The sequence below is a fragment of the Coffea eugenioides genome, chromosome 8 (genome assembly GCF_003713205.1).
Source record: "Coffea eugenioides isolate CCC68of chromosome 8, Ceug_1.0, whole genome shotgun sequence".
NCBI lineage: Eukaryota > Viridiplantae > Streptophyta > Magnoliopsida > Gentianales > Rubiaceae > Coffea > Coffea eugenioides.
In genome coordinates, this window is record NC_040042.1 from 4,085,561 (window position 1) to 4,100,764 (window position 15,204).

General features: G+C 35.9%; 3 protein-coding genes across 3 annotated transcripts; 1 reads left to right on the forward strand and 2 right to left on the reverse strand.

The window, feature by feature from the left end:
• On the reverse strand, positions 1 to 2,128 carry LOC113781683 (protein HAIKU1-like). The gene has a single exon (XM_027327654.1). The coding sequence runs from the start codon at positions 1,212 to 1,214 to the stop codon at positions 192 to 194; it is 1,023 nt and encodes a 340-aa protein (XP_027183455.1). The 5' UTR covers positions 1,215 to 2,128; the 3' UTR covers positions 1 to 191.
• Positions 2,129 to 9,601: 7,473 nt separating this feature from the next.
• Positions 9,602 to 12,994, forward strand: LOC113780928. Its single transcript, XM_027326713.1, has 2 exons — positions 9,602 to 9,806; positions 11,683 to 12,994. The coding sequence occupies exon 2, from the start codon at positions 12,018 to 12,020 to the stop codon at positions 12,765 to 12,767; it is 750 nt and encodes a 249-aa protein (XP_027182514.1). The 5' UTR covers positions 9,602 to 9,806; positions 11,683 to 12,017; the 3' UTR covers positions 12,768 to 12,994.
• A 1,576-nt stretch (positions 12,995 to 14,570) lies between these two features.
• Positions 14,571 to 14,912, reverse strand: LOC113780014. Its single transcript, XM_027325836.1, has one exon. The coding sequence runs from the start codon at positions 14,910 to 14,912 to the stop codon at positions 14,571 to 14,573; it is 342 nt and encodes a 113-aa protein (XP_027181637.1).
• Between the last annotated feature and the right edge of the window lie 292 nt (positions 14,913 to 15,204).

Here is a 15,204-nt window from a genome sequence, read left to right on the forward strand (position 1 = left end):
TACCTCTGAGAAGAGAACCTGAAATGAGTATTGATAAAACAAAGGGAAAGACTACATACTTCCAAGGATATCTTGCATTGAAATAATTGCTACATTTCACAGCAGACGCTAAAATACAAAGGGATCAGTCAACAAGGTCATGGCAAAACCTATGTAGAACCCCAGAAAAGTCAGTAGCTTTCTTTCCTATATTATTGATCCCTCCATCTTGGACTTGGGATCGCGAAAAATCCAGATGGGGACAAAGGAAACCCATAACCAGGAGATGGAGGCACTTGAGGCCCAGGGCCTAGTATCCCTGACTGAGCCATGGGAGAAAACGAGAAATTAGGAGTCATTGGAGGAGGGTGCTGAAAACCAGGAGAAAGCAATGGATACGGTGATCTAGGAGAAAACAAATTTAAGAAACCAGTTGGCGATGGCAAAAGAAACTGAGAAGTTGGGGAAGGCAAAAGTGGAGGCGGACCATTTGTTCGGGGTGAAGGAAGAGAGGGTGGAGGACCATTCATCCTAGGAGATGGAAAAGGTGGAGGACCATTCATCCGAGGAGATGGAAGTGGTGGAGGCATGTTCATTCTTGGAGATGGGAGAGGCAGCATATGCGGATTAGGAAGTAAGCCAGAAGCAGATGGCTGAGCTTGATTTGGACCAAGACCTTGAGGTATTGACTGGGGAAAAGGTTGCCTTGGCCCTGAATCTATGATTGAATTTTGAAGGTATCGCATGTAAACTGATATAGGAGACTCAACTGTGTTTGGCCAAGCATCACCAGGAGTGAAGGGTGGCAACATAGTTGGTGACGGTTGGCCATACTGGGGAAGAGGAGGTCTTGTGAAGTTGTTGTATGGAACACTGGCTGGAGGCTGTGCGGGAGCTGGCACTGGTACAGGAGGCTGCATCACCATAGGAGGTCGATTTATTGGTGTCAAGGGCGGTGGCCGAATCTTCTGCAACCGCATACTTGCAGGCTTGGGGGGATTTTGGGGAGGCCTAGGTGCAGATGGTTCTTGATTATGCAAAGGTGAACCAGTTAACTGTTGCACCATGTTCCGAAAATCATTTTTATTAATATTATACACCTGAGGCTGAGGTTGCTGCCTGGCAGTATTAGTAAAATTGGGTTGGTGCATTGGACTCTTCTTTATGTTCTTCCCTATCTTGTTCACACCCAAATGATCCGTATGCCGATTCATCTGCCTATTGGTATTATCCATATCAACACCTCGAACCGACCAACAAATACAGAATGGTGCAAGCTCAAATTTCTTTTCTTCTTCAGCTAGTGAATCCAACAACTACCATCTCAAGCATCAAAACAACACCTGATGCTCGAACCAAAGCAAAACTTAAAACTTATGTGTCTCTATAAACTCTCCACAATCTTCAGATCCTTTCAGAGTATTTCAAGAAATTCTCAAAATTTCAACTGCAAGCAAAACCAATTTCAGGACGAGAACAGCACCAAATTCAAGTAAAAAGCATAACCCTTTACCATAAACTCTTGAATCCAACTAAAAACCAGATCAATTTAGCTCCAATACGCCAAAAACCGAGCACTTTTACCAAATTCACAAGCAAAAGAGCAACAAATCTCAGCAAATATCGAACTTTTCACAAAAAAGTAACTCAAACCCCAAAAACCCTTCTCTCTCCGGATTTAAAAAAAGAAGTGGCAACATACACCAATTAATTTCACTTTTCAATCCCCCAGACTCAGACAACCACCTTTTTTCTGTCTTATCCAATCAAGATTCCAATTTCCTTTCTACTTCACAAAAGAGCAAATAAATGCTAACAGAGATGAAAGAGGATGAATATGATAAGGAGATGGAGAACTTTACGCCTGGACAAGGGGGTCAGAAGAGGGATATGCGCTGTGGGATTTTGCTTGCTAGACAGATGACGATTCTTGAATTGCTGCTTTTTCCTTTCTTTTCTCTTCTTTTCCTTCCATTTCCTTTCCCCTGAATTTTCTCCTTCAATCTCAGGAAACTTCTGAAGAAGCCCTTTTTCTGGAAATGAAAATAAAAGAAAACCCTAAAGCTAAAAGCGCAGAGCAGCGGCTAAGCTTTTCGGATGTTGGACTTTGCGGTGGTAAGGGAGGAGAGCAATGTCGTTGGTCAATTGAGGAAATGATAGTGAAAAGGAATTAATAATAGTAGAAAACACAAAAATGTTTTTAAGTGGTTTTTTCTCACAACTTTTCGGTTTGGGCAGTGGACGTCGCTTTGAACTGGAGTGACGCCACCATTATCTCATGTTTCACACTAACACACACAGTGAAAGTTATACAGCCAGCAAGTCTACCAGGTCGGCTTGAGATTAGAGTCTGGAAATATAATAGTTTTACACGTTTGAAGAAATATGGAATCGGATCTAAGGGAATAAGCAAAGGCACGAAAATGTAAGTCAAAACTCAAACTCTCGATAGATTTTGATATTCAATAGGTATCCATGGTAACACATTAAAGTAAAAATATATAAAATTTAAAAATAATATAAATACTATCCAATTTTTATTTTCAAGGAGTTAAATACAATACTATGAGCTCAATTTTTATCGACCACTTCTGCTTATTATTAAAGTTTTAACCATATTCACATCCAATTTTTCATTTATTTGCACACGAAATCATTAATATTATTACCCCTTTTTCCTATATTCTCCCCCTTCACACCACTTTTCCACTCCACAACCCCCTTTTTTTCTCGATGCTTCCCTTACTTTCAACTATTCTCTCCCTCACCTTCTTAATCCAACTTTTTGACATCCCTATAACCCTTTCTTGTTCTCCCAAATTCTACTTTTGTTTTGCTCTGTCTTGTGTCCATCCAATTATTCTATTTTTTACCCAATTTTGTAGGCTACTTGTCTCCTATCCTACTATTATTTTCATCTATTTATAGCTGTAATTGGTAACTCGTTGACTTGATTTGCCCATCAACAAATAAGCTTTGGTATGTAATTTATTTAGACATAGATCCAAACTCAATCATGAGTGGGTAAATCTAATTGCTCCAATAACTATATTCTAATTTTCGTAAAGACATATTTATCGTTTTTCCTATTCTTAATTTATATTCTTTTTTTTAATTTTATCCTATTCCTCCTTTCCTTTCATAAAAGTCTAATAAATTATTTTTACATTCTTGAAGAGTGACAGAATTTGAAAATTATTATGATCACCATTTTATGTTTTTCTGTGCAATTTTTCATATTTTTTCTCTTTATTTTTGAGTAAAAATTGATTTACTAATTTGATATGTTGTTATTTTTTTAATGCAATGATATACTATTTTGTTGCTAAACAAAACATGGAAAAAATTAAATAAAATTTAATAGTGGGTCCATTCAAAATGATTTAGTTATATAGCAGTGAATAATTACGGAAATGTGGTAATATGACAAAATAAATGGGATATTCTATGGAGAAGAAAAGTGATAGAGATATAATATGTTGATTGTTTTAAAAATGAGTATAGTGAAATCATCCCTTATAATTTGGCTTGACACATGAATCTTCTTCTTTTTTTTTTGATAGAAAAATCATTTCATTCAAACAAATCTGCACTAATGGCAGAAAATACATCAAACAAATATGACACAGATACATATAGATCTGAAATCAATAGATATAACATATCTAAGAAAACAATACAAATAAAGATAAAATTGATACTCCTATATATCTTTCATTTGGATAAATCACTATAGCCCAATACATTAGTGTATAACTGCTAACAATTAGATCTATTTAAATGAGAAATTTAAATCTGACAATAATGGAGAAATTGCAGATCTGAGAAACTAGATTCTAAATTTACAAAATTTCAAATTTCATAAAGATAAAAACGTAAAGAACTCTCACAAGAAAAAACCCAGAAGAGAATAAAATTCTCACTAAAACAATCTAGGAGAGAAAAACTCTCACTTGGAGATCCTAGGAAAGAATAACCTCTCATTAGGAAATCCTAAGAGAGAATTTATTCAAACAAGAGAAGCTAAAAACTACAAGGAGTACTTCATCCCAAGGAAAAATACCAGATTTGGCCTCTCACCTATGAGAAAGATAAAGAATATCTTGATGGAAGAGTTTTAGAGAGAAGGGAGAGAAAAGAGTTTTTTTACAAATGAATATTCTATAGATATAAAAATGAATCCTAAATTGAGTTAGGTAAGTACAGTTATTGTTATAGAGAAATGGATCTTTTATCTAACATCGAAGAAGCAGACATCAAAGTAATGTAGATATGATAGGGTGATTTCGGACTAATCAATTGATCCATCAAATTCTGGAATTCCAAAATGAATATGATTAGAAGTATTAATGGTTAACGGAAGACAAATGAATCTTTAGTTAAGGAGCAAAAGGTTTCTAATTTGGAAGTTTCAATTTTTAAAATTAAGATATTGATAGGTTTTCATGAACTGGATTTATGTATTAAAATAAATGAAAAATCTTGGGGAAAAAAAAAAGAATTGAAAGCTATTGAGAGGATCTCCACTAAAATGTCACTCTATAACACACACACACACATATATAATTGCTTCATAAATGGTAGAAATTGACTATTATTTGCAAAAAAGAATTTATTTGCTTTCATTACAAATACATTAATAATCATTTTTTTATTTTTCTAACTACTTGTTTATATCACATGTAAAAAGAATTACAATTTTTATTCTGAAAATGTTTGACCATAAAATTAATTTTTTCCCAAAAATCACTTTTCATCATTTATTTTAATCAAAGTAAATTTATCACATTGAACCGTCATTCATAAATAAGAAAACGATTCACCTGCAATCGAGAGGCTTGATGGTGCTGCCGACTATGGGAAGAATAAAACGTGTAAATATGAAGGAAGACCAAAGGGTGGAAGAACAAGTCAAAGGGGACGTAAGTTAAATGAAGGGATATTTCATTTTCCACATTTTTTAATATAAGATAGTTTTTTTTTTTTAATGCCATAAAAGTGGTGTCAAGGCATCTACTAGTTCGTAAACATGTTCCAACTTCCAAGCAAGTCAAGTGCCATAAAGGACTTCGGTATGAAGGCGAAGAAATTATTGGATGATTGGGAAGTGGATGGGACATTTGAGAAGATGAGTTGGAGATCCAAATATCAAGGCTAGTGGGCATTTGTTTTTGCCCTTTTTTTCCTTCTTGTTTTGGTGGCAACTTTCCACCCATGAGAACAATCTCAGGACGTGCATTTGGATAATGTACGTCGGTTTCTGCTTTGACCATTCTTAATAGAGATTCTAAATACATATTCTTTGACAAGTTTTAAGCAATTCCTACCAATTTTTAATGGATAATAACAAAAAAAAAAATCCCTTGTGATAAACTTACTATACAGAAAAACTCCTCATAATTTCAAAACGTATGTTTTGAACTAAATTATAAAGGTAACGAAATCCATTAAAATTAACAGAAATGAATTATTAGAACCTAAAAAATTTTTTATACCTATTTTTTAATAAATATACATGGTCTACCCTTCAATCCCTAATTCTCTAACTCTAGAGAATGAAACAAATGATATTGTTGAAATGCCTTTTGTTCAGTTATATCAGAGTATTTTTGTCATTTCGTCCGTCTCCGTTAAGTTTAACGAATTCCGTCGCCTTTACCATTTAGTTCAAAATATAAGATGTCATTTTGTATATTTTAAAATCATAGAGGACTTTTCTATATATTAACTTTTATCACTGGAGACTTTTTTATTTTTCACCCACTTTTAATACATGGAAGGATTAATACATAAAAGCAAATTTAAATGGGCAAATTTGTAGTTAATTATATGAGTGCCCCCGACCCCACCCCACCCCAAATGGAGATTGGTCAAGCAATGAGAAACTAACGAATTGTGTTGGAATTTTATGGGTAGACATGATCGGTTACGTTTGGACCACTGGGTGAATGAAAAATGCGTGGCATTGGCTGAGGGGTCACATTCGGTATTTAAAAATTCAATCATTCAAATTATGTCGCTACAATTTAAATTATTAGGTATTTAAAAACTAGATCTATCCATGTTAACTATTGAGTACTTAAAAATCAGGTTTATCCAAAATTTGGCTTTGACTTGGAACCCTTTGAGAATACGTGTTTATTTTCTGAAGACTGAAGAATTATATACAGTAATTTCGGCTTTTAGTCAACAAATCTGAAACAAAGTAGGAGTTTCATTCAAATGTGTCGGTTAATATATTAATGCTCTGATTTCCTTTGGAAAATGATATGATATTGTCGGAGCATTTTTGTTTTACAAAAAATTAAAGAATACCTTTTGCAAGTCAAAACACAATTCTGACTTGATAATGAAACGATTGAAAATTTATTCAGGAATTGTTATGGTATTAAAATTTGATCGAAATGTGAATTTTTTTAACTAAGAAATGTTGTCGTTGTCAATTAATACCAACCTGACCAGCTACCTGGAGAAATCAGACTAGCAAGTTGCAAGCTGCAAACAGAAACGTGTACGCTGGTCCTGACTTTTTTTTTTTTTTTTTTTTTTTTTCGACACAGGGGTGTTCGGGTCAATCCTTACTGGACCCGACTAATCCCCTCTGCAGCCCGGACCCGACGCCCAACTCGGCCCGAACGCGTTAAGTGTGCGGAGGAATCCAGCGGAGCGGAGACTCGAACTTGTGACCTCAAGGTTCACTGGTGAGAGGCGCTGCCGCTGGACCATTCACGCGGGGCATGCTGGTCCTGACTTCAGACCGTCATTTTTTTTTTTTTTTGGGTTGGATCATACATCGGTTGCGGGAAGGGACAGGTCCAATTAAATCCTATCCTGTCCTATCCTAATCCTATCCTATCCTAAGAGAATAAAAGAGGGAATGGAGTTAGGAACAGTACTTTCGTCCCCTATCAACACCATTAGTGTGTGGATTGTTTGGTCATTTCGTCCCCTAATGGGTTGCACGTGTTTCTTGCTGCAATTCGTTGATGCTTTTTTCCTGACCATGCTACCCTTGGATTTCACTTTTACCCTCGATGGAGTAATTAGCCAAAAGAAATAGAGCTGGCTTTATGGTCTTTTGGTTCGGTCTAACTCTTGTAGACACACCTTCTGTATTATCATTTATGACATAGTTTGACTTCCAATTTAGCGGTGCGGTGGAGCCTGCCTTCAAATGAGTGAGTTTATACTACTTAGCATATCTTTTTGTGTTCCTGCTACGATTGATAAATTATTTCTGCACAATTTCTGTTTCCAAAATATCTGAATCTTTTCCATATAGTTATCTATAAGGTTAAATTATTTTTGTTTAAACAGTCTGAATTGTCTTCTCTATACAATAACAGAAGGAAACAAAAAAAAAAAAATGGGGGTGCAACCCAAACACTGACGGTAAGTGATGACTGCTTGTTATCTACAACCTTGTTACCAATGTCACTTCCCAAATAGAATCTCCACCACTATCACAGACTTTTATGATTTATTTTTTGAATTTTCTTTATTTTCCCATCTATTGTTAAACTGAATATTCAAAAGAAGATGAATTATGATTTCATATTTTTGTCTTTTTTGCTTATAAAAATTTTGATTTTTAAGCCTGCTTTGTATCAATTTTTTTTCCCTTATAAAAAAATTCCTCGCTCTCTTTGTGTAATTTTTCATGTATTAGCTCAACGCTAATAACAAATATCATGAAGAACTACGATGATTAATATTGTTGAATCATAAAGTATTAGTGTGAAAACATCTGTAGAAAGATTCTTATGTATGTAAATATAACAGTTTACTATTAGCCTAGATAATCACTATTTCTTTTTTAACTTTGATGTGTTCAACTGCAGCAATACTATGTTTTCAATTTATCATAACCCTTTTAGAAATATACCAATTATTATATTTGGGCAATCTCGCGCCTCGCGCGAGGCCCAAATTAACTAGTCTTAAGAATCAACATGAACTGAATCATCATCGAAATAGACAGATGTGCTAAGCACCTGCCGGATATAGAAGAAATCATATATTAAAGGGTAAAATATCAAAAATTCCTTGTGATTTACTAAATGTTTAATTTAACTCCCTTTGATTTAGAAATTTACACTATAACTCCCTGTGATTTCACCTAATTTGAAAATTGGACGGAAAGTGTCCAATCTAACCGTTATACGTGAAATGTCAACATTGCTCCTGTATAAATGAACTCCCTATAGTTTGTCGAATGTTCAATTTAACTCCTTCTAATTTGAAAAATTACACTATAACTCTCTGTGATTTTGACTAAATTGAAAATTGAATAGAAAGCACCGTACACATAATACGAGCAATATTGACATTTCACATATAACCGTTAGATTGGATGGTTTCTATCTAATTTTTAATTTAGTCAACACCACAGGGAATTATAGCGTAGGTTTCCAAACTAGAGGGAGTTAAATTGAACATTTATCAAACCATAGGAAGTTTTTTGGTATTTTACCCTATATTAAATGATAATTTTTTTTTTTATCAGACGGCAACAATTAATATAGTTTACTCTTAATCCTATTCTAACTTACACTTTGGGAGAGCAGGGAGGGGGAAGAGGCCTAACAGGACTTAGAGAAACTGACGATAATTGAATCACTATCGAATCACACAAATACACTACGCATCAGTGTAAATTTAGAAAAAAACCATATATAATGACATGGAAGGTAATATTTGAAACTATTGGTCTTCCACCTCATAAAAGTGGCCAACGGTCTAGCAAGCTGTTGGTTACTTCAAACCATCACGTGAACGAGGAAAACTTCAAACTAGACAAGGCAAATGCAATTCTCTTTCTATATTTGGAAAGGGAAACTGCTATATGCTAAATTTATTGGTTTGTTATGAAGTTTTATCAAGTTTAACTGTCACTAAAGTGCGTTTACGTGAAATGTGCTGCATGCATAATGATTAGACAAGTTCATTTTCTTGATCGGTGCTAAGCTAGAGAAAATGGAGACTTTAATCCAGCCAGATCTTCAAGAAACGCAGAACAAATGTTAATTCAAACTTAAATTAGCAAAGTCCTTGTGATTCTGATAAGTGATTCTCGTGTGGGTAGGACAATAGATCCCAATATCCACCAGAATTGCATCTCTTCTAACTTGGTCTCCTATTAAAAGAAACCACAAAGAAGAAAGAACGAAAAGCATTCACTGCTAATGTATAATTAGGCACAAATAAAAGGATCTAAGTTTATCAAAAGAATAAAATTGAAATTTAAAAAAAGAAACTAAAAACAACGAAAGGATTTTTAAAAAATCCAAAAACGAAATACGAAAGTTAATGAAAAAAGGTTTGCATTTTGGGGTGAGAGAGGCTCGAACTCTCGACCTCAGGATAACTCAGAAGCTATGAGACCTACGCGCTAGCCAACTGCGCCACCACCCCTGTTTGTTCCTACAACTGCAGAATCTTATTATAATATGAAAAGAGCTGTACGTTACACGTTTCAGCCGAGGGGAAAAGCAAGAGAGTAGGCAGTGAGTACACTTGGCTGCAAGCCTATTGTTAAAGTTTGCGTTGTTGTTTGGTCGTATTTTGAACAGTCTCCTGACTTGACAAGACCCACAACCTGAAACCCCCCAAAAAAAAAAAAGAGTTAAAAGTAAACAAAAGCTTCGGTTTTCACTGTTCACATCCAAAGCTCGCATAATTTCCAATAAAATTTTCTACATTTTTGTTGTTTGCTAAAGAACCCGATTTGCTCTTAAGGCTCTCTCCCACTGCCAATTCCAATTTCTAGTATTAGAAAGGGATCCTTAACATGGATGAGAATGTGTGCAGAACTTGTCTTGAATGAGGTACTAATTTCTTGCTTTTAGTGTTTTTTTTTTTTTGTAGAATCTGTTTTGTGTACTAAGTAGTAGTACAATTCATTTAATGATATCCACAAGCAAATTTGATACGTGTGTTTGTTTTATCTGCGAATTTTACTTTCTTGTTTGTGATTTAGTTGGGAAATGAGCAGTTGGGCGTTTTTTGCAGTCAAGGGCTTAGCTTTGCATTCTGACATTTCTTGAACACTTTTTGATTGTCAAGCAAACACCTTTATACCAGTTTTGAAGTAGATTTCTTTATGTTTTTTGAATTAAGTGTAGCTTTTGCAGAGATGAATTTTCCCTCGTATAAGTGGGAACCATCAGTTTTAGTAGGAAAAAGGACACGTTTCCCCAGCTTCAGCTTGATTTACAAAATGAATGGGGGATATTGGTTATCTAGCATTATCTCTTTACTTTTCTGGAGTCCCTGACTTCTTAAAACAAACCCCTTTTCTGGTGCAATTAAGACTCATTCTTATTTTCTTGGTATGGCGATGAAGACTTGTGTTGGATCTAGTTCACAAAGTTTGATGCTTTATGAGTCTGTTTGTGGTGGCCTTGCTAATGTCTGTTAAGTTCATTATGTTTCGTTTAATGGATCTCAGTTTTGTTAAAGGTTACAGTTATCTTATGATGGTATTAGTTTGCCTCGTCTTCTAGATTCTGCTGCTGAACTTGTTAAATTTATATTGTATGTTTAGCTTGTACATGTGCGAAATGGAACTTTATTGCATTAGGATTCCATGCCTCTAGGGTGTTTGTGCGATAGATTTCACTGTCTTATCCATTATTTGGTTTGAGTGTTAAGGTTCTTGAGTTCAAAATTCGTGGTTGTTTATCTTTTATATGGGTAGTTCATGTTGGATGTTTGAAGAGGTTCACAAGATAGAAATTTAGTTGACATCTGTGTTGTACATGTGACACAGAGAAGAGGATCAAAAGTTTTTGTTTTGAATGGATGGGGTTCATCCTCATCGATCTCTGATGAGGCTATTTTTTAGTGTACAATACTTTTTCATATTTGGAAGTTTGTTATGTTCATCTGGAATGATTTATGTACTTTGAAACTGCTAAGATCCTTAATCAATGGTAGAAAGAAATTGTACCCGTGCCCTTGGCTTGGTAGCACATCATTATAAGGTTTTCGGTGCCCCTTTTTATACTGTTCCAATCACAAATATTTAAGAATCTTAAACTGAAGTCAGATAAATAGCTGTCTAAAAGGATGCTTACTTCGTGGAATTTAGTATAGAATGATTTTTGGGACTTGAGAAAACTTATGCACTGGTTGACATAAATAAATATTCCTTTCTCATGTTCAAAGCTTGAGCTGTTTTCGTGCTTTTTAAAGCTAATGTGTGACAGTTAAGATAGTTTGCCCCATTTCAGAACTAGAGGTGACAATTTTCAAGTTTGTGCATTCTGAAATTCATACCATCTCTCAGGTCTTGGGAACTGTTATCTTAGATACGGCCCTCTGATTGATTGTTTTAGGATGTAGTCATTCCATGATGTGAATCATTATGCAATCAATGTTTGTTCTTTACACAAAATTACCGAATCTACGGATCATTTTCCGGTATTTACATAATTATATATCCCAGTGTAATTTCATTAAAAATAATCAAATAAGGAAGTTACCTTGTGGACTTGCAATTAGCAACTAAGTACAGATGTACAGCAAGAGCTTGTATTGAGAAACCTATATTCTTAATATCCTTAAAAAAAAAAAGAAAGAAATTTCCACTTTTAGGTCACGTAAAGCTGCATTTCCATGGGAGAACCTGAAACTATAGTTTGTACTGTCAAAGCATTTTGTACAAAATATTTACTGTTAAAATTATTTTCATTTTTGCAGTTTTGCATGTATGGAGTTGTGAAGCAACATTGGATAAACATACTACTTAAGGATTGATGCTTTTGTGATGTTGGGTGGATTCTTTAAGAGGTTGTATCAGTAGTAGCTAATTATTGTTTGGAAGATCCTTACAAGCTTTTCACAGCAGAAAGCATAAGTGGAAAAACATACTACTTAAGGATTGATGCTTTTGTGATGTTGGGTGGATTCTTTAAGAGGTTGTATCAGTAGTAGATAATTATTGTTTGGAAGATCCTTACAAGCTTTTCACAGCAGAAAGCATAAGTGGAAAACTTGTATGTTGTAACAAAGCTTTTGACCCGTTTGCTTGAGAGATGGATAATGCACAGAATGCTAATATGTCTGGTGGGAATCTCTCTCTGATAACATCTATTGATCAAAATGATCAAGTCAGAAGCCATCATGATATTATGATGCGCCGTCTAAAAAATAGGGAACGGCAACGTAGATATAGAGCTCGGAAACGTCTTGCAGCTGAGAGAATGCTGACATCCCATCCAGTGCAGTACCTGGAAGCCGATACAAAGAAGGCACCTGCCTCTATGCCACTGCCCAAAGAGATCAAGCGGAGGCGGCGGAGGAAGAAGGAAAGTAGCATGGATCAATTTACTGCGACTCAAATAGAAATGCCTTTGCATTACACTGAAGCTGATTCAAAGAAGGGACCCACCTCCCTTCCCCTGCCCAAAGAGATTAAGCGGAGGCGACGGAGGAAGAAGGAAATTACCATGGATCAATTTATGCCGGTGCATGTACAAATGCCTTTGAGTGACACTCCTCAAGAGTTTGCAACTCGGGTACACAGCCGAAGAGATTGGAAAAGAGATGCGAGAAGGGCCCACGCATTGAAAGAGCAAGAAGTTAGAATTCATGGCCCTGTTATTCCGGTGGTAACATCTGTTAGTGCAAGCCAAGTCCAGTCTTTTGCTTCTGCCTTCTATCCTCCTTCAGACAGAGAATGTCAGACACGTGGGGTTAGAGTTGACAATGAAGCACAAAAGGTGGTGCCTAGCCGAAGACACTGGAAAGAAGAGGCCAGAAATAGGAAAAGTCAAAATGCTTAACAAGAAATCAGCTGTGGGGTGGGTTTGGGTGTTGTGAATAATCTAGTTCTGTTTCTTTTCTGCTAAGAGTAGTATTAGGATATGTATGGGTGTTTTTTTTTTTGTAATATCTAACTTGTCCTTGTAGTGAAGTTTTTCATGATCAAGATTTGTGTGTAAACTGTTCTCTACCTCTTCTGTCTTTTACAAGCTTATGGTGAAGTTATGTTAATCTGTTATCTGCTAGACTTTTGGTCAGTAGCTGTGCAGAACCTGAAGTTGACGGTTGTCTTTAATGGCTGATAGTGCGTGTATAGAGTATATTTAGGATTGGTCGAGTTTTATCCTGACCACTTCCTACAAAACCCGACGACATATCTCATCTATTCATCTCCAGAAACTCAATTACAGATTCTGTCAGCGCAAGTTCCTGATCCTGTACTTGAGGGATATAGCAACTGATCCGTCAACTGATCCCTTGGCAGTTGCCTAAAATTGTTAAATTCATTGCAAGCCGTCCTCTTGAAAAATCGAAAGCAGCTACTGAATATGGTTATCTGGCATAAGTAGCATTTGGTGCTATTCCAGTAATCGCGTTTATATATTACAATACAATCAGGTTATGGCCTTCAAAATGGAAAACAGATCCTAAGAAAGAAGAATATACCCAAAAGGAAAAGTTCTTGGCCTGGTACCACCCGTGCTTCAGCATACATGCATGACTTGATAGGAATTGCCATTTCTGCACAGAAGGTGTTAATTGACACGGTAGCAAATCTATAGTTCTATGCCTCTACTGCTACCTTTTTAATCCACTTATTGCATGTTATAGAAACACGAAAGTTGCTTTCATACATCTTCTACATCAATTGTTGACACCCCATGATTTTCTATGGCTTCAATGCATATAGCAGTTCAATATTTTGATTGAATAACCGCGGACAGGTTCAGTTCATTCTTTGTTTGAAACCACTGCGAGTTGAAACACACATGAGCAACGTTGGATGACATGGTTCCCCAGTCTGGCAAGCTCCTTTGGAACATATGCGGTGGTTTCAGTTTGGTTAATGAAATGAAAATTTGAGATTTGATTATCAAGCATTTCAAGGAATAATGGAAAAGTCTGCTAGATCATTGAATATGAACAGATGAAAGTCTCAAAAGAAAAGCAAGAAGATGCTAATCATGCGACTACTAGAGTTACTAGCAAATTTTACAAGAGAGAATTTGTAGGTACCGATAGTAACACCAAATTCCCCGACCCTGTCTGTACTAACACCGGTCAACTTTCAATCACAGCATCAGATGCACCTGCTATTTTTCTTTTCTATGGATATGAAATCTAAGAGAGAAAATATGAAACTGTTCATATTCTGGCAAAGCTCCTTTGGAACAGGTGCAGTCGGTTCAGTTCAGTTAATGAAATAAAAATTTTGGATTTGATTATCAAGCTTGCAAGGAATAATTGAAATGTCTGCTAGATCCATTGAATATGAACAGATGAAAATCTGTTCATATTTTACAATCATGCAATACAAGAATTACTAACATATTTTACAAGAGAGACTTTGTAAGTACCATATTTCTATAGTAACAACAACAAATTCCCGGTCCCTGTACCAACACCGGTTAACTTTCAATCGCAGCAATAGATACACCTGCTGTTTTCCTTTTCTATGGATATGAAATCCAAGAGAGGACATATGAAACTTTTAATAAGAGAAAAAGGGAAAAAAAAAATGAAAAGTAGGGGATATTTGAAGATGCATGGGAAGTAGCATCCTAGCATACACAGCTATCAACTAGATAATGCTTGCACTTAATCTATTTATGAAGATGGTAAGCATTCACCCTTCTCACATCCTCAAAGCTCCAATCCCTTCTCATCCCACTGCTCCTTACCAATCTTGGCGTGCCCGTCTCGAAAGGTGCACTATTGTGGATCCTATATTTACCCTTATTCGCATTCTTTTCAGCCATCAGAATCGTCCCAGTTCGCACATTGTCATAACTAGGAGGCCTTGGCACCAGATTTCCTGACCAGCTCCTGTCAACTGTAGGCAAAACCATGTAGCCATTCGGCTTTCCTTGGTACAATCCGCTTCTCATATCAACATCTGAATCTGTCCTCTTCATGCCTTGACAGGTCAAGCAATTGAGATTCATGGTGTTAAAAAAGGAGATCAACTGTGTGCTTTTTTTCTTTGTTTCTGTGCTATGATCAATCTGATGGCTAACCCGAGGGAAGCGGCAAATAGGTTACCTAATGATTCAAGATGTACAGTTTTTATTTACATGTGACTGAAGATCTCTTGTGGGTTAGGATGGATGGAAAATCCCAGGCAGATTGGAGCTGTGATAATCCACAAAGAATGGTTAAGGGAATAGGTTGGTGCAGGCTTGGGGTGCTGCTTCCCATTTTGGCCATAGGCATTGTCTTCTTGTTAATAAGAATTAT

Bases quoted from the DNA above. Each gene is read 5' to 3' on its own strand.
- LOC113781683 (XM_027327654.1), bottom strand. From the start codon at position 1,214: ATGGATAATACCAATAGGCAGATGAATCGGCATACGGATCATTTGGGT.
- LOC113780928 (XM_027326713.1), top strand. From the start codon at position 12,018: ATGGATAATGCACAGAATGCTAATATGTCTGGTGGGAATCTCTCTCTG.
- LOC113780014 (XM_027325836.1), bottom strand. From the start codon at position 14,912: ATGAATCTCAATTGCTTGACCTGTCAAGGCATGAAGAGGACAGATTCA.